This window comes from Helianthus annuus, chromosome 2 (genome assembly GCF_002127325.2).
Source record: "Helianthus annuus cultivar XRQ/B chromosome 2, HanXRQr2.0-SUNRISE, whole genome shotgun sequence".
NCBI classification, from domain to species: Eukaryota; Viridiplantae; Streptophyta; class Magnoliopsida; order Asterales; family Asteraceae; genus Helianthus; species Helianthus annuus.
Genome location: NC_035434.2, coordinates 13,827,245 through 13,846,899, shown reverse-complemented (window position 1 = coordinate 13,846,899; position 19,655 = coordinate 13,827,245). Strand labels below are relative to the sequence as shown.

The 19,655-nt window shown below is 35.3% G+C and overlaps 1 protein-coding gene across 1 annotated transcript; it reads left to right on the top strand.

The window, feature by feature from the left end:
* Window positions 1–9,831: 9,831 nt before the first annotated feature.
* Window positions 9,832–11,361, top strand: LOC110911038 (NAC domain-containing protein 83). Its single transcript, XM_022155604.2, has 3 exons — window positions 9,832–10,145; window positions 10,381–10,676; window positions 10,986–11,361. The coding sequence occupies exons 1-3, from the start codon at window positions 9,914–9,916 to the stop codon at window positions 11,256–11,258; spliced, it is 801 nt and encodes a 266-aa protein (XP_022011296.1). The 5' UTR covers window positions 9,832–9,913; the 3' UTR covers window positions 11,259–11,361.
* Window positions 11,362–19,655: the final 8,294 nt, after the last annotated feature.

The window sequence follows — 19,655 nt, the reverse complement described above, 5'->3', positions numbered from 1 at the left end:
GAGTAAAAGAGTTGAAAGAAAATTGGAAACTATCTTTCAATCCTTTTATTCATGATTAAGTGTAGATCTGTTACAAAAATGTTGTTTATTCTTGTGGAAATCCTTCGAATCTGAGTTGTTCTTGGTGGAATGAGGCCAACACTTGAAGTTCATAAGAACTTTATGATGACATCACTCTAGAACACCCCCAAATCCGTTGATTTCACGGTTAAAAGTTGAGATTCGAAAGATAGAAAGGTGGAGGAGTGCATACAAATCAAAGAAGTACAAGATTTGGGTTGAAAACTTACAAGAAACACGAGAAATCGAGAGATGAAGGGGTTGGAACGTTTGGTCGAGCAGCAACAGTCATAACAAGTGTGCTTGAGGTGACAATAGGGTACTTATAGGCAAGGAGGGAGGAAAGGAGGGAAGGCTGGTCCGGATCGGAAGGCCCGTCCGATCGGCCGGCCCGTCCGATCGGTTGGCCCATCCGTTCGGAGGGCCTGTCCGTTCGGAGGCATCTCGATCCTCGTTTTTGTGCGTTGCGATAGTTTTGGGCACACATTTTCATTCATATTCAGTTATTATTTATTTATTTATTAGAATTAATCACAAAAAGGGTCGTATATACGTATCTATACTTTAAATCCTACGATGATCGAGTTACGCGTGCCTTCGAGTGCTTTTCTTCGATGTGATGTGTTGTGCCACAATGATTAACGGGGTACTACTTGCTCGTATTGCCATCATCGTCACGACGGCTGGAGGCATGGTACTCACCCGAAAGTCTTTGTTAGCGTTAATTGTTTACGTTCCGACACTTCGCGGCCATCGAGGAGGGTAGAATAGGTCCTCACTCAATGTCATCGTGAGAGTTAGTATTTGTGAAAATAGCTTTGTAATAGTGATAGAATATGCGTAATTATTCGATTATACTGCGATATAGCGATGTATCTGACATAGTTACATTATGATCCGAATCTCTGGTGCTAGGCGTAACGAGTATGACGAGTAGTAACCATGCACGAAAGTGCGGGGTGTTACACACCGGCTAGTACGTAAACGATCCTATTATAATAATAAAAATATAAATTATATCAACGTAAAAAAACAATTTGTTTTATGGTAAAAAATAGTAACTATGTAAACTTTAAAACTTATACCGCTTGATTCCAAAAACCGCTGAATTCGTTCAACCTTGATTGCATATTTTTCCATTTCGGACGGGCTTGATGAACGGTCCGTGAGCTTCCTCCAACGGTTGTATTATAGTGTGCGAGAACATTCTTCCAAAAACTATCCCCTTTTTGTGCATTTGCTTTTTTCTTGTTAAGAGTATAATGCATGTACGCCATCGCTAAAGCCTCTTCTTGCTTTTTCGTCCATCTTTGCGGATCCACCCTATTACCTTTTCATTTCCTTTCAACTTCATATTGAACATCTTCCTCTTCTTCGAATTCTTCATCGTCATCTAAGTGTGGAGTTTCGGGTACAATTTCTTCATCTTCGTCGTCATCGTATACGGGGAGCACGTGTTCAACATTATCTCTTGGAGAGTGAGACGGTGGACTCCGATAAGCAAACGGGTCAAAGGCGTTTTGGGCTTCCGTAGGGTACTCGTATACACCTGATGCAACTATTGTGGGACCTTGCGATAATGATTAAAATTATGGTGGATAGTTGGGCTAGGGCTGGGTGTTGTAAAAACCCGTTTGCGGAAAAAAATTGCGGTGGGAAGTTGGGTTGGTACACACTTGATCCGCCTCGTCTACTTTGCGAGCTACGCCCTCTCGAACCCGAACCCGATACTTTTTTTTGCCATCGCTCTTGTTTTGTCTATCCATGATGTGCTTCAGAACTTTTTAAATTTGGTGAATTTTTTAGAATGTGGTGATTTTTTTATTGAATGGATTGATATTTATAGGGTGTTTATTTATTTATTTTTTTTTAAGCTCAACGGTAATATTACCTTTCAAGACATAAATACCTATCAAAAAATTGTGCCTTCCAACGTTGAAATTCTTTTCCCCAATGCGGCAAGTCTTCGCCGATTTGAGGCTTTGTTCGGCTAGGCAATTATTTGGCGGTGGTGTTGCCTATCGGCAAACGCCATGCCGATCAAGCTTACCGTATGCACCCCAGTGAGCCTAAGAGCATTCACATCACATCTCATCCCATCCCATATCTCATAAATGAAAAAAAAATCTCATAAATAACACCTCTACATCCCATCCTCCATCCCCTATCCTTACGGGTGCAAACGAGCCGAGCGGCTCGCGAGCTACTCGAGATCGGCTCGATAAAAAGCTCGAATGAGCCGAACCTTATCGAGCTTGAGCTCGAGCCTTGAATGTGTAGCTCATTTAGGCTCGACGATCGAGCTTAGTATACTTTAGGGTTTAAACTATGTATTACTTTTTGGATGATCTAGGTGTTCTTTATTAATTGATTTCCAAACTATCGAGACGAGCTCGAGCCGAGCCTTGGCTCATTAACAACCAAAAACGGGCTCGAGATCGAACTTTCGAGCCGAGCTCGAGTTTTAAGTTTTACTAATTACAAGCCGAGCTCGAACCCAAAATCCAAAGCTCGAATCGAGCCGAGCTCGAGCTTCAGAAAGTTGTAACGAGCTTAGCTCGATTAAGATAAGGCTCAGGCTCGGCTCGTTAACACCCCTAACGAGCTTAGCTCGATTAAGATAAGACTTGGGCTCGGCTCGTTAACACCCCTACCCATCCCCATATTTTTATGGAAAAACAAACCAAGCCCCTGAATTTGTTTCTCGTTATCTATCCCACATATTATCTCTTCCCCATATCTTTTTTGATATATTTTACGATGGAAAGAAAGAGGAAAATAATACACAGAAGAATAAAGAAATATTATTTCATTGAACATAAATAAATATGGGAAATTGGATGTAGAAGGTCCTTTAAAAGTGAGTAATAAATATAGGAAAATATGAATTTTAGTTAAATTATATGGTTATGGTTGAAGGATGGGATGTGGATGCTTTAACAATCCAAAATTTGTGCCTATTACTTATTGGATTTACACATCACACACCAGAAAACGTTACAAGTTAATACTCATATTGTAATTCTTGTAAGTTACTACTATCTAATATTAAAATCAATTAGTAGGGTGGTAATATATTGACAAAGACAAAACCCTTTAACATCTGTGTTTGGAAGGAGGAGGTCTTATTTTTAAGTCTCATAGACAACACGAATTAAAAGAAATTCGTCGCTAAAAAAAACCTAACATTAAAAACAAGTCTACTATTCTAGGATGCCATTTGTTCGACTTGTCTGATAGCCTAAAGATGTCCTACTACTTCCCATTTAGACTCACCTTAAACATGTACTAAAATATGCTATAATTTAATAAAACCTTCCACACTTTACATTATTATTTATTAAAACAATAAGTATTTAAGTTTCAACATAACATGGTTTTTAATCCATAATTAATAATTACCAACACTCCTAAATCAATAAAATGATCCTAAACAACCCACTTACAACTCACACTACAAGAAATAACAAAATTAGGGGCGACACTTTTAACGGCGAGATGTAAAAAGTTGTCGCTAAAAGTCTGATCCGTGTTTGGGCATCTTAGATGAGATCCTGGCCCTTGATCAACAAAACGATCCGACGGTTGGTGTTATATCTTGGTATATCACCGCTAAGCATCAAAAAACCCTTAGGCGGTATTTTTTTTCCCACTTGACAAATATATATTTTTTTAAACTCAACTTTAACTAATTACATACATGGGTTTTTTCAGTTGCCTAGAATATAAAAACAATTGTACAAAGCTTTTCTTACTTCTTTCTAATTTTACTAAGGGGTTGTTTGGTAGCCTCTGAATGGTCATTAAGAGGCTACCTCTTAATGGAATCATTAAGAATTTTACCAATCAGAAGGTAGAAGAATGTGACATGTGATGATTTACCATTCAGATGTTACCTCTTAACCATTCAGACTTGAGGTTACCTCTTATTCATTCAGAGGTTTTAAACCATTAAGAGGTAGCATCTGAATGGTCATTAAGAAGCTACCAAACAGCCCCTAAGCTCAATCGAATCAATCTTCTTAAAATGATACTTTTTAATCTAACTATAATAGTTATCTAGTTGTTGGTCGCCTAAATTCTAGAATGATAATTCCCTTGATCAATTGACTTATCTATTTCGGATTCATATTTTTTTTGTTGAAAGGATTTCGGATTCATATTATATACAATATTTGGATTGTTCTATTTTCCAAACCTTTTCCAATTGGTTGTTGATGTCAACAACCTTCGATTAATGTTTTGATCGAAGATTGTGGACAATCGTTTGCTTCATTTTTTTTTATTTCCAATTGAATATGTTGTTACAACGAAAGACGGATTGAACGACTAAAACACCACTGATTGGGTTAGTGATTTGATATGATCAATTCAACAAGTAAATTTGATTCACACAATTTCACTAAGCTAAGCTTGATTAATTAAATCAATCAACAAGCTTGTTTTTGAAACATGGGATATTTATGTTTCAACTAGTCGAATATAAGACGCTTCTTCAATAATATCTAAAATAAAAATTCGAATTCGTGTTGGTTTTCAATTAAATATATTATTGCTTTATTTTTATTTTGCATGATATAAATGAGTCCATATATTTTTCCTATAAATGACGTATCAAACATTTTGGTACAAGTAGGAACTAGTCAATTTAAGTTTCTGCTTAATTTTCACGCAATATCAACTCTTGTTTATACTCCAAATATTAATATTCTCGTATAACTTATCTTGAAAATGGAATACTTCTTCTTTTATTTCAAGAGAACCTATCCCGTAGGATATGTGGAATACATGCCACCATCCTATATATCCCAATCTATATTCGCACTATGCATAACATGATGTATCGAATGAATGGTAAAGTATTACAATAATAGTACTCGCCTTATAAACTATTTGTTATATGAAAAAGGATTACAAACATCATGCATATTTATTTGTCTACAAACATAATTCGAAACTATCAAAAACTTATAACCGTGGGCGAAACTAGACGATCGGAGGATCAGATGGCTTATTTATCTTAAATTGCAAACTATGTCCTTTATGTTGACCTTAAATTGCAAACTATGTCATTTACCTTCAATAATTACAGAGAAAACGTACTTATGTCCTTTGACCCTAACTTAGCTAATTTTCATGGTTAATTCTGACCAATTGGACCCACATGAGGGTATTTTAGTCATTCTATCATAAATATTAAAATAAATAATCATAAAAAAATAATAAATACATTAATTGTGTTTAAAAAAGATTATACATTTGTAGATATATACACACACATAAATTCTCTATCTATATCTCAATTCTCTCTTTCTCTCTCTAACTTCCCTTCCACCCCCACCTACTCCCACTGCCCACCACCACCCCCCACCACAACCACCGTCACCACCACCCACCTGCCACCACCACCCCAACTGCAATCATCAACACCACCACCCAACTACCACCACAACCACCCGCCGGACTAAAACCCAAGCAACAACAAACCACCTTGACATGTGGTGCCGGAGCGGTGAAGGGTTGCCCTTAAACACGTTGTCAAACCAGCAAGCTACCTTGACATGTCAGTGCCAGAGATGGTATAGGTGGCCGATGACGGCGATTTAAAAGAACGTTTGAGTTCTTGCTTTTTTGCTCTGCAAGGCTCAAGACTTTTCTTTTATCTTCAAATCTTTCATCATCTTATTTAAATTCAACTAACGATGAAACTCCTTTATGGGTTTTGATTCTACAACCACTATCTTCATCTAGGGAACATAAAAATCCAATCTTGATTATGGGTTTCTTGAAGTTCACCTTTTTTTTTTCAATAAGCCCACTAAAGATCAAGAAACCCTTTAAATCTTCTCACTTTAAATAATATTTAATTAGCAAGCACTAAGCAGTTGGTCAGTAATTTTGATGAGGTTTTCGATGGGGATATAATTGGTGAGCAATTTTATAGGATTTGCGATTGGGATATCAGTTAATCTTCATTCCATTTATGTGTTGGGTAGAATTGGTGACCAGAATTGGACTAATTGGGGTAGACAATCGTCTCAACAACTGCCTCTAGCGACGAAAGTTAATGAAATCCAAAAGTGAAGCTTTGTGATGTAGATTATGGTACACTATAAGGGCTTTGGGTAAGGGTGGCCGGTGTAGGTCAAATTCAAGAGAGAGAGAGAGAGAGAGAGAGAGAGAGAGAGAGAGAGAGAGAGAGAGAGAGAGAGAGAGAGAGAGAGAGAGAGAGAGAGAGAGAGAGAGAGAGGGAGACAGTATAAGCGACAGGTTGAAAAAGAGGGGTCGAATTGGGGGTTTAGGGTTTTAACAGAGAAAAGACAAGTGGATAGGTTAAATGACTTAAATGCCCTCACATGGGGCCCATGTGACATGAGATAACTAGAAAAATAAACAAGTTTGGAATAAAAGATATAACTTACTAGGGTTTGTAAACATTAGGTACGTTTACTGTACTTATTAAAGATAAAGGATACAATTTGCAATAAGTAACATACGTAAAGTACGATTTTTGTAATTTACTTTTTTTGTTGTGATTGAGCTTTATCATGAATACAGCAGTTGAAGTGAATATTAAAGTAATTTTTAATATGACTTAATAGTTGAAAAGTTACTATTTATGGCTTTAGCTTTCTACAAACAAAAATTAACTAAAAGTTCAAGGTGTGTATATATCACTAGTTTTATGACCGATTTATATCTTTTCTAAATCGGTCATAAATCCTACCACCAAAACTAGCGGTCGCACATTCAGTAGTAAAACTCTTTGTCACAAAATTTGTTGGTCACAAACATAGAGACAATTTTTTTTATCTAGCATTCGTCACAAACTCCTTTCCATCGAAAAAATAGTCGCAAATCAGATTAACCAAAGGATTTTACAAACGGTCATAAGGGTGAAGGGAGTGGGCATGGTAACAAGCGGGACAGGAGCCGAAAAGCAGAGATGGAAGTTGATGTAGCACGGGATGTGGGATGGAGAAGAGGCGAAGAGCAACAGCAAGAACACCATCCTGAGTGAAAGAAAACACAAATAAGGAAATAGAGAAGGGGGACGGGCGAAAACACCACTCCCAAGTTTAATTCGGGATGGGAATTGGGAGGATAGGGATAGAAGGGTGGGGCGAGTGGCACCCAATCCGAGGAGAACATCTTCCGATTTGTGACTGTTTTGTGGTTACAAATGCTAAATTATGAGCTTGTGTGTTTAATCACCGCGGGATTACCCCATCACTTTATTAGATTTTCTTTTAAATACAATAATTACCTTATACAAGCTATTAAGCATGATTATTAAAAACATATACTTAAAAAAGAATATGATGAATGACATTAGAAGAATCTTTAAAGAAAGAATCATAGCATTTGAGAATCAAGTGAATGGTGATGGGTGTTGCTTGATATTGAAGTATTCTTTCTTATGGTGTTGAGTTTGCTTCCTAAGGAACATCTTACGTATCTTATGCAATATGCATGCATGCCCCACTTTAAAATATGCTTTTCTTATGATATTTTATTAATATACATATGATATTATATTGATTTATGATTGACATAATTTACAGTAATCTTTTCACTAGAAAACAATAAAAAAAGCAGACCTTCTTTTGCTTGTTTTCTACAAGGGGCCATTTTATTGCTAGCTTTTGACTCGACACGTGAACTGTTTTATCTTTGGTGATGTTACAATGTTTTAAAAACCAGATCGCCTTTCAAATCAATAACTTTATCTTTTAATCACTTCAATCACCGATCGATCTGGTTTTAAAAACAAATCGATCAGCAAAGAAATGAGACAATTATAGATGGTTTTCCACCAGTTTTGTGTATTTTTCATTAGGTATTCAAAACACTGGTTTTGAGTACTCTAATCGAAAATCCTCTTTAACTTCGTTGCTAAATTGACAAATAATTAGTTTTAAATTGAAGAGAAAATCAAAGACAGGTATGATGATGCCATTGAGTATCGAAAAAATCTTACAAGTTACATCGAGAATGACATAAAACTAAATAGTCAATATGACGAATTTGCTTAGATCTTTAAACGTAACACTTGAAACGCATGCTTTTGTATATAGCTCGCTTTGTATATTTATTGTTAGAAAATTATTGGGACATAAATAACCTCAAAAATCAAATGCTTTGGCTATATATAACTATAAACTTTTTGGGTATTTTTATAAAGGATTTGCAGATTTACAAAGGATATATTCAGTTTAAACCTAGTATTTGTAGGTTAATTATCTTAAACAACAAGTACTAAGTATGTAAATAAAACGACAACCCGACATATTTATTTGTTTGGTAGGGAGAAACCATGGGGTCTCCTTTTTGACCAATGAAGGTGTTCGATCAGCTTATGACTACACCATTACAGCAAAAGCTACTTCTTCTCCCCGAAGGAAAGCACCAAATTTAGGCTCCAATTAAAAGAAGTTCCTTTTGGTTTTCTTTAAACCAATAATACTTCTATATTTATGATAAATTAAAGATTGTAATCAAGTAAATATGACGTGTAATCTTTTTGTGTTATATTTTATATCTAAGGAATCAAGTTAAGTGTAGGTGAGGATTTGAGAAGCGATCCGGTTTCAATCTCAAAACATTACCAATAGGTAAGTTTTATGACAATTTACATTGAATCTACATTTTTCTGGCGTTCGATAAACTTGATTTACCTCTTATATGTTAGGCCTTAGGCAGTTCGATGTGATAGATGTTGGGCCTTAGGCGGTTTGATGTGAGTCAGTTGGGTTGGATTCAACCTTTAGCGATACGAACATCTTCTCAAAGAAAACGAGTTCAAATCGTACATCTCGTCAAATGTTTAGCAGGGTAGGGTTTGCTATTCAGAAGGGGTAGCGGCACAACTTGTTGCTCGTCTACCTGCCATTAGTCTGTAATCATCTCTGTTTTATAATGAATAATGATGTATGTTGATAATAAATACAAATAAATAGGGCTGGCTGGGCTATCATCATTTAAAAAAAATGTATACTTACTGTTCTTTTTTCAACTGTTGAATTAGAAAAGGAGTTGGGATTCTCAAATAAATAATAAATGGAAAAGTTGAAAGAATTCTTTGTTGGATCGATGCCCCTTTTATGTCATAAATCCATTATTTGATTATATTAGTTGAAAAAGCATAACCAATTTAACATAAGAAGGATTATCAAAGTCAAATCGGGAAGTAAAGCATAAATAATTGAAACAAATAAGTTATAATAAGTAATTAACTTTCTAATTACAGTTGAATACGGAATTTTTGGTCGGGAGAGTTCTCTTTTCTACCAACTACAACTAAAGCTCACTTGGTAGAGGCTCCTGCCTCTTAGTGAGAGATCTTACGTTCAATTCTAAGCAAGAAATAGATTAGAATTTATTTGATGTAATTTAAGAGCATGTAAGCATTGTCATTAAAAAACACAAAACCAAAGGTGTTCTGAATAGCTCGATTTTATTTTATATTAAAAATAATGATGCATAAACAAGTGGTGATTTTGACTTTGTATATACATGTTTAATATGTATTAATAGCATATTAGCATGATATGATATTCTTGTTTATTTATGAAAAAAAGATTAATTAACTATTATCAGGTTGAATATATGCCCACAAAACTTAAGGGGCAAGTACTATATGAAAAAGATGTTCCAAATTGACCAAAGGTAATCAAAAGTCATTACTTTTATATCTTGATTCTATAATCTTTAGGGTACCCTTTAATTCCCCCATTGCTATATAAAGAGACACCAATGTTCCCACTTTCCACTCAAGGCTAAACCTTTTTCTTAACCTTCATAACATTATTCTCTCTCTTTCTTTCCAAGTGTTAAGTTGCCAACCAACTATATGTCTGTTGAAGATAAGAAGCATGCAGAAAACCCTAATAATGGCATAAGTAATAAACTCAGTTTTGTTAGAGATGGTGCCATCAAATTGCCACCAGGGTTTCGGTTCCAACCCACGGATCAAGAGATCGTGTTTCAGTATTTGCTTCGTAAAGTCTTCGCATGCCCGTTGCCTGCCTCTATTATTCCTGAAATCGTCGACATTTGCAAATTCAATCCTTGGGACTTGCCAGGTGAGGATTGAAACAAGAAAAACCCTAATGTGAATCACATTATAAGTGTTTCATTTTGTTAAATAACCAAAAAAGTACTTTAAGTGTTTCATTTTGTTAAATAACCAAAAATGTACTTAATTGTTTTTATTTAAGCAAACAAACAAAACAAACGTACCCAGTAAGATCTCAGTCATAACAGGGTCTGGCGAGTAACAAACGTACTTAATTATTTTGATTTCAAATGTGTAAATAGGGGAGTGGGAGCAAGAAAGATACTTCTTTAGCAAGAAAGAGGCCAAGTATGGACAAGGAAATAGAGTAAACAGAAAGAGTGATGATGGATATTGGAAAGCAAGTGGGTTTGATAAACATATCACTAGATGTTGTAGCAACAATCCCATTTCTAGGAAGAAAGATACCATTACAGGAATGAAGAAGACACTCGTGTTCTATAAAAGCAAGCCTTCGACGACTAGAACTCACTGGATCATGCACGAATACCGCCTTGTTCACTCGCCTACTTTACCAACCGACACCTCCAATGATAAGGTAACATTCTTAAACTGTATTGCATGTAGAATAGTTTGAATAATATCATTTACGTTAACCGATTTATTAAATATTATAGTTATTATTATTTGATTTATCATTTACGTTTAAGTTTGTTTGTTAGTCGTTAATTTATCTCCGGTTTGAATATTAGGATAGTTATTAATGTTTAAGATTATGAGGATATATAGCTTTTATCATTATTATTACAATTGTAGTCTTTATATAAATAGATTCTTAGGAGTTAATTAAGAAGCAAAAAGGGAACGTTTCTCGTTCTTATGATCTTGCTTTTGTTTCGACTTGCAGAAATATTGGATTCCATTGGGAAATTGGGTGTTATGTCATGTATTGTTGAACAAAAGAAGTCGAAAATCAGATGAAAATGATAGCTGGAAGAGGCTGGATTCGCGGGAACAAGTAGCTAGTCATCAAAATTTTACTAGAAATGACACAGCTTTGATTGACTGCGATGAAGCTAGTTCATGCTCATCTTCTTCATCATGTGGCTCTAGTGTAGTCACTCATGAAGTGTCGTCAAGTAGAGCATCACTAGAACATGAAGAAACTAACGTTGTATAGTAATAATGTAATAAATCTTTTTTCCAAGCTAACTAATGTATTAATGGTCATTAGTTAATTGCTTTTGGTCATCTATTGATGGAAATATATATTTTTCGTATTATTTAATTGTCAATTCAAAAGCGGATTAACTAGTGTTTGAAGAGAGATTGATAGGCTGCGTGGATCGGTGTTAGAAGCCAGGAATATAAACAAAGAATTTGAATCAAATTCCAAGATAACAAAGGTAAGAATAATTTAAAAAATGATACATTTAATGTTGATGGACGAAACCATCGAGGGCTCCATGAGTTCAGCACTATTGAACCATAGTCTTGTAACGTGATGCGTAATGAGCATTATAAGAGCGTGAAAAAGTTTGATATCGCCCCCAACACCGTTTTCCTGAGCATGATAGGGGCATGAAGAAGCAGGGGAAATAGGAGAAAAAAATGGAAAGTATTTAATGAAATGTGCATTAACCGTTACATATTTTTTTAGAGGGGCGTTATGAGGCTTGGTGTGGCGAAAAATGTCTCTTAGAGGGCATTAACCATTACGCATGGTCAAGGGTGAAAAGGGGCGTATTCAGTATAGGCATTGGGTACTTTGGTTAACTTAGGAACACCGCGGTAATCAATTCAGATTCTATTAATCTATTTTGTTAAAACATAATGGAAAATATGTAAATAATACGTGTTACAGCAGACAAGCCAATAGATAGTCCAGATACAGATGCAACCATGGAGTTCGACATGCTAGTCAACGTGATTTGATTCCCGTTTAGAGTGTATGATCTTGATGGTAGTACCGAATTCTAGGGTTAGGAATTCATAAATGGAGAGAGAGGAAGGAGACGAATTATGTGTGATGTTATGAGAGTCTAACCTTAAATCCTCTATAGTAATCTACTTAAATACACCCAAGGGGAAACCTAATTAGTTAATAAAGGTAAATCGGTCCATCAACAATTACCAACTGATATATTATAAGGTTTTAATATATTTTGATCTACATTATATAAATGATAATTGTGACTACTAGATTAAATACATGTAAATACATATTTAATCTTACATTCTCCCACTTAGCCGAATAATCATTTATCATGAGCATTAGATAATCTTGATAAGGTGTTAACACTCATTTTAGCTTTAAACCAACAACCGTAGCAGAGAAATGCAGCCGTTGAGTCATCATTCAACTCAGGACCCCTATTAATCATACTACAGCCTCAATTTAGAACCTAACAGTTATGATCAAAATATTCAAGTAAGCCCTTTAAACGTTTGATTTGTACTTATATGTGTCTATATGTTATTATACCAGCAGAACATATGTTAGAGACATACAATTCATTAATTAAAACATAAGTAAGTACAATATGCAATTAAATAAGGTCTTCAGTAAATCTCATATTCGAAACCTGTTCTTGGAAACTTTAGGTAGGAGACCTTTAGTCATCGGATACGCAAACATATTTTTAGTACTTATAAGATTATTTTTTTCTACTCGTTCACGTACGAACAAATACTTTGTATCGAGATATAAACCAGCTCCAGTCACTGTTACTGTTTGAGAAACTAACGGCAGCTGAGCTATTACAATAAAGCTTCAATGGTCTAGAAATGGAATTAACGTTTTGAGTCCAGTTATCAGATTCTTAAGCAGCATTCCATGACAGGTTGCATTATGAAAAAAACAATGTATTTTTCCATCATTGTGGTTAACTCTTGTTTATAACCCTTCCATGAAATGGGTCTGCATGCTAACATAAAGATATAGCCCGGGGGTATTAACCATTACGCGTGGTCTAAGTGTGAAAAGCGGCGTACTCGGTATAGGACATTGGGTACTTTGATTAACTTAGTTACACCACGGTAATCAATTCAGGTTCATCATTTTGATCATCAAAATTCAGGTGAACCCAAGGAGTATACCGAGGAAAGAGTCGTACGTTGCCAACAGCTCTATAGCAGATAAAATCTTAAACTATTATTCAACCATTTTCATCTATTTTTTACACCAATATTATAAACTATTTTATACTCTTCTGTTCATATATCCTTTACTCAAATGGATTCAAGAAAAGAATCAAAGCCCATCTGAAAGTCCTTTAAATCAAAAGGTGGTTCGAGTCAAAATAAACCAATTTAACCAGAATTGATTCAATATCCACATACACCAAACGTGCCTATTCAAATTGCATCAGATCAACTCACATTTCCCACACAACAAAAACCACCATTTGACCGTGCATATCGTGACTCGAACCCATCCCATTTTGAAGAAAGCCAACTCCCGACAAATGATGATGAAGATGAGAAAGAAGAACAAGAACAAGATGATGAAGACGAAGGACAAGAACAGAATGATAACGTTAAAATAAATTAAAGAAAAAAATCTCAAAACGGGCACCTCATAAGTCAATACCAACAAAAAATAGCCTTAGCCCAGGCTTATCTTCATATTTTTGAAGACCCAAACATCGGAAATTAAAAGCATGACTTGTTTTGGGGTCGAGTTCACAAGCGTTTCAACGCGTTACTTGGTGGAAGCAACCGAAACGTGTTCCTTGTTATATGTACATTCATATACGAGATAATATTAATAAATATCTTGTCACACCCCAACCGATGGCGGAAACATCGGGGTGCGAGCACTAAGCGTTCAGATTGCTCATGAGATTTCCATAACACTAAATATTTTGATAGACATTAAGTAGATTTCATAACAATTGTCTAATATCAAACACCAACCACAAATACAAGTGTAACACTCCGTTTGTTTTTATAAAAATTTAACATAAACTAAGCATTTGTAAACCAAAACTTTGATTTACATATCAAACATAAGGAAAATTTTCATCAAGTTAACATTCTAGATAAGTACTACTAGATTAACAATCCCAAAACAAGTGTTTAAGTAATCGCGGAAGCTTCAAAAGTTCGTGTTCGGTTCTTCAAACATGCTTGATCGCCATCCGGATTTAAGTCCAACGACACCTAAGGTCAAAACCACATCAAATGTTAGTTTTGATAATGTTAGAATGGGTATAAACAAGTTCCATGGGCCAAAACAACAAAAAATAAAATTTTTCCGGAACTAGGGGGCGTCGCGTGACGCCTAGGGGTCTCGCGTGACGCCTAGCCCCCTTTTTCACAGCATGTTGCTTAAAATTGTTGCTGCACATACCCACCTCCACGTTTATTCAAATCCCAACTTAAAATCGCCATAACTTATGATCCGTAAGTCCGCTTTTAGTGATTCTTTTTCCTACACGACCGTATTTAAATTACCGACGTGCCTACCATAATTATTATCCCGAAAATTTGGTTTACGGGCTTAGTCACTAAAATCTCTATTTAGATATTCGACCCACTATATTTACACAACTTTACTACCATACAATAGCAACCTTGAGGCGTTTTCACCCAACATCCGGGGATTAGCATCACTCGCATTTCCTTACCAATTCCATGGTTTAATGCTCTTGTGATTGTCATCGCCTTTGCTAACTAATTAGAGCACCAATACTATAATTTACACCATTATTTGACCCGTTGGCTCATCTTGTGGAAATCCTCCATTGTGATGACTACCAAACGGCTCCTTATCAATTTTAACTCTATTAATTCAAGTAACAATCATGGTTACTACAATGAACACAATTTTTATTCTAAAATGCGACTACGCATAATTTAACAACAATTCATTTAATGTAACGAGTCAAGTTACATACCTTCATAATTCGTCGATATTGCTTTCTAACCATAATTACCCCATCCCGGGCTTGCCAATTTTAGCGTATCCCTTCTAATCCATTGTTTCTGCTTTTATAACTCAATCTAACGAGTGGCGTTCGAGTCACTCCAACACTACCATTTTGACCATTAGTTTAACCCGTTCTTTGTCTAGTGAATTACATCACTTTACTTACATCCCATTATGACTATCTAATCAACTTTTTACTTTGACCCGCTTGGTTTGTCGAGTGATTTCCATCACTTCTTAGACTCACCAAACGCAACCTTTTTCGCTATAACAACATTAAACATATTTACAACTAAGCTTATCTACATAAATGTAACGAGATGACAAGTCGCGTACCTTTAAAGCGTTCCTTTCAAGCGCGTGTCCGCTGCGGCTTGTCCGCTTGAAGACTCGGATCCTTTGCCTATAGAGTTCATCAACACTTTGTTTAGAACTCCATTCATGTCTTATAACGCATAATTCATCTTATCATTTAAATATGCGTTTCGTTCGAAATCACCATATCTAGCTTTCTTTTAGGCATTTCAACAAACACCTAAAGGGCATAATTTCACTAAATCAACAATCAAGTTCATGACTATTTATTTAGCCAAGATTTTAACACCTTTTACTAGTAAATCAACTAATTTATAGTTCAATATCAAGATTAACTTCATAGAGTTTCAAATAACACTAGTTTACTAATCATGATTCTAGTGTTCATCATTTTTCTACAAAACCCACTACACACACATGGTGGATGATCATGAATTTCATAGTTTAATCATTAATTCAACAAGATAATGACTAGGGTTTACCCCTAAACATGATTTTATTCCAATTTCATCCAGACAACTATCATGCAAGCTATAATCTCAAATCTCATGTGTTTAACTAGAGTTTGAGATGGAATCAAAGTGTGAAATTGGACATACCTTGTGATCACTTCACTAAGGTGATCACTAATTTGTGCTTAGATTTCGATTTAGGTTTGATTTGGCCTCTTGATTTGATCAATTCTTGCACATTAGGGTTTTGAGCATGAGAGTTCCCCTGGCTCTGGTTGGAATCACAGAACACACCACGTATGTGGGTGTTTTGTGTTTAATATTTGATTTAATTGAAACTTTAATTCATTTGCCCATGTCTAGTCCCTCCACTTAACACAAGTTTTTGTAAAGGGTATTTTTACCAAGTTTGTTTTATCATTTCAAGCTTTTTAACTAACTAGGTTGTTTATTCCTAGTTATTTTATCTTGATAGTTACCGTCATTTAATTTGTAATATAAAATCTATATTTTTGGGGTGTTACAAGTCTACCCCCTTAAAGAGGTTTCGTCCCCGAAACCTTCTTTTATGTAGTTACTTGGCTTGGACTAAAACAACCTAGTTTTGTTTTTAAGGCATTCTTTCTTTTAGACAAAAGTTATCCTTTGCCTTGACGCATGCGTCTTTTACGTGTAAGTCCTCACGGGCCATAACTTGTGTCTCGCATTTCTTGAGTTTATGATCTCCTATCCCGTAACTCACGCTACAACATGATTATATTCTATATCACTCCTTGTGACCATGATCGCATCGCATCACGTCATGTTTAAGTTTTTCATAAACTTTTCATTATCAAAGTCTTCTTTCTAACGTATCGCATCATGTCTTACACCTATCGGTGTTAAGACCTATATCTTTATTATTAACTATTTCCTAATTTGTGTCATAATATTCATATTCGTTAAACGTTGTCTCTCACTAAAACTGAATTTTAGTTTAACGTTTATCTTTTCAACTTATGTCAATTACCCATATCCAGGAATTAACGACAAGAATTTATTCTTTTCCGTTATCATTTTACGCGGAATACCATAACTAGTTCCCACGCTTTATATTATCGACCCGTAGGTTCCTTTACTTAGCCACATAGGCTATTTTATTAGATCTTCGCCTTTTTAAGGTAAGACCCCATAGTTTGTTTCTTTGTATTTGTGACCCGAGGGTCATTTTGGTCCCGTAGACCTTTATATTTTTATAACCCGAAGGGTTTAGCGATCCCGTAGATTATCTTCTACTCATTTATTTAATTGTGTATATATATATATATATATATACACACATATGGTGTCTAGGCACCCCTTTATATGTTTAGAATACTTTGTTTTCGCTTTTGAAACTTGTTTGACCTTGACCGTAGTCTAAGGCTATACTTATTTTCTTTCAGATTATCTTTCCGACTCTATGACTTCTTTCGTCGTTTTCGCGTCGGTTTATCCTACTCATTTCGTTATTTGGTTTATGCCCCTACTTCCTTTCAACCCGTTACCCGGATTCTTTATCATAATGTTTTTAACACTTCTGTTTCACTGGTTTGCATTTTCCTTTCTATAATCTTTTACGACCTATTACGTAGATTCACTAATATTTCGCACTTTCACTATTCGGTTTGCACTCCCTTGAAATATCAAGTACTATACTTTATTTAAGCCCGTCCAACATTGGAATAGTTGAACACAACTATCGAAATTTCTGTTTTCTAGAATTTCATCGTCTTTTAGTCATAACTCTTAATCTGAGTCTTTTAACTTTTAATCTGCATCACTGTCTCTTTTATCAATGTCCCAAGGGTTCATTTCTTAGGCCTTGTTTGGTAAAACCATTGCTATCGTTATATAGCTCTTGGGGTTTACCCGTTTTCGTTCTAACACTTCTAATATGTTTATTTTACTAATCTTTTATTCAACTACACTTATCAATGTGATTATCGTTCTTCCTCATACGGGTTTGATTAATAATATGTTACTTGGATGGTTACCCATACCCAAGTTTCTAAATTCGCATTTGACGATACTTTCTTATCCGTAGTGGCGAATAATATGTATCGTTTATTTGGTTTTCCTTGAGGGTACTTTCTGCCCAAGTCTTAATTTCTCATTCTTAGCCTCTGTCCATTGTCTAATTGTTGCCCAATGTTATCTTAATGAAATTTTAATACGTGTACCCGCAATACTCACCCCAATGGGCTTTCTCTCAACTCGCTAACCTTCTTTCTTTGCCGTCATTATGGTGACTTATAGCCTTTCCTTTATTCCGGGTTAAACGGCTTCTATAGCCTTTCCGATTTTCCATAGATTCTTTCGTGCATCTCCTCAGTCATGAGGGATACCGTATTGTTGCCAACTATGGTTGACATCATTCCATTATAACAATAATGGAAATCCATTCTTTTCATTTTTATTATTCCATGTCGTTGTATGGAATTTTTTTTTCTCACATCGTTTATCAATATAACGATGTTCCTACATGTTTTATTTGGTTTAACCAAGTGTATAACCTTGTCCTTGCCATTCACTACTATTACAATTTTCCGGGTTCGGGTGTAATTACACTCCTTCCCAACACAACATTTATTCACTTTGTTAAGTTCCCGGGTTCGAGTGTACGCACACTCCTTCCCATTATGACACTTGTCTTTCATTGCATTCCCGGGTTCGAGTGTACATGCACTCCTTCCCGTTGAAATATTTACCGAGATTACTTTTACCTCGGTTTCACATACTCGCCATTATATATATATATATATATATATATATATATATATATATATATATATTATAATTCATTCATTTCACTAATCATATATGCTCATATGCAACTATCGTCATTATGTGAATTATTGCATTCTACTTATCTTATCGTAATTTATAACGTGTACCTGATTAATATTCGCCCTGATGTACTCCGTTGTCTCAAGTCATCACTTGATTTGAGTTCTTTGTTAGCATGTTCTTTGTCATGCTTCCGAACCTTCCTTCATTTAGATTATTTATCTCCCGTCATCTTCCGATGCGGTTATCATATCATTCAAACATTTCCAATTTATTATTAGTCTTGCTATTTAATGTTGCCCGTATTATTATACGAGGCATTTAAATATACTTATTTCATAAGTACTTATTTTGTAATCAATCTATGATTAGGGTTTATACTACCTAATCATCTTTTATCAACACTAGACATCTCGAATCTGTAATGTTTATGTCACTATTAAACATTTCGTTCTATAACATATGCATCATTCACTTTAATTTAGTCAAGTTCACCACTTGCTTAAACCATTCATGTTTAGTGCACTTTCCGGGTTTGTGTGTGTTAACACGTTCTTCCCGTGCACATCAAATCAATTTCCTTTTTTCTAATATTCAAATAAAATTTACTAAATGACTAATTCTTACCGGATGTTTGATCAAGCTTGAACCGAACACTTTGTTGACAACCTTGAGCTCTGATTACCAACTTGTAACACTCCGTTTGTTTTTATAAAAATTTAACATAAACTAAGCATTTGTAAACCAAAACTTTGATTTACATATCAAACATAAGGAAAATTTTCATCAAGTTAACATTCTAGATAAGTACTACTAGATTAACAATCCCAAAACAAGTGTTTAAGTAATCGCGGAAGCTTCAAAAGTTCGTGTTCGGTTCTTCAAACATGCTTGATCGCCATCCGGATTTAAGTCCAACGTCACCTAAGGTCAAAACCACATCAAATGTTAGTTTTGAGAATGTTAGAATGGGTATAAACAAGTTCCATGGGCCAAAACAACAAAAAATAAATTTTTTCCGGAACTAGGAGGCGTCGTGTGACGCCTAGGGGCCCCGCGTGACGCCTAG

What these genes read in the sequence shown, in the direction of transcription:
- LOC110911038 (XM_022155604.2), top strand. Translation starts at nt 9,914, where the DNA reads ATGTCTGTTGAAGATAAGAAGCATGCAGAAAACCCTAATAATGGCATA. An exon ending in CAATCCTTGGGACTTGCCAG is followed by an intron (nt 10,146 to 10,380) that starts GTGAGGATTGAA and finishes ATGTGTAAATAG; the next exon opens with GGGAGTGGGAGCAAGAAAGA. An exon ending in CCGACACCTCCAATGATAAG is followed by an intron (nt 10,677 to 10,985) that starts GTAACATTCTTA and finishes TTCGACTTGCAG; the next exon opens with AAATATTGGATTCCATTGGG.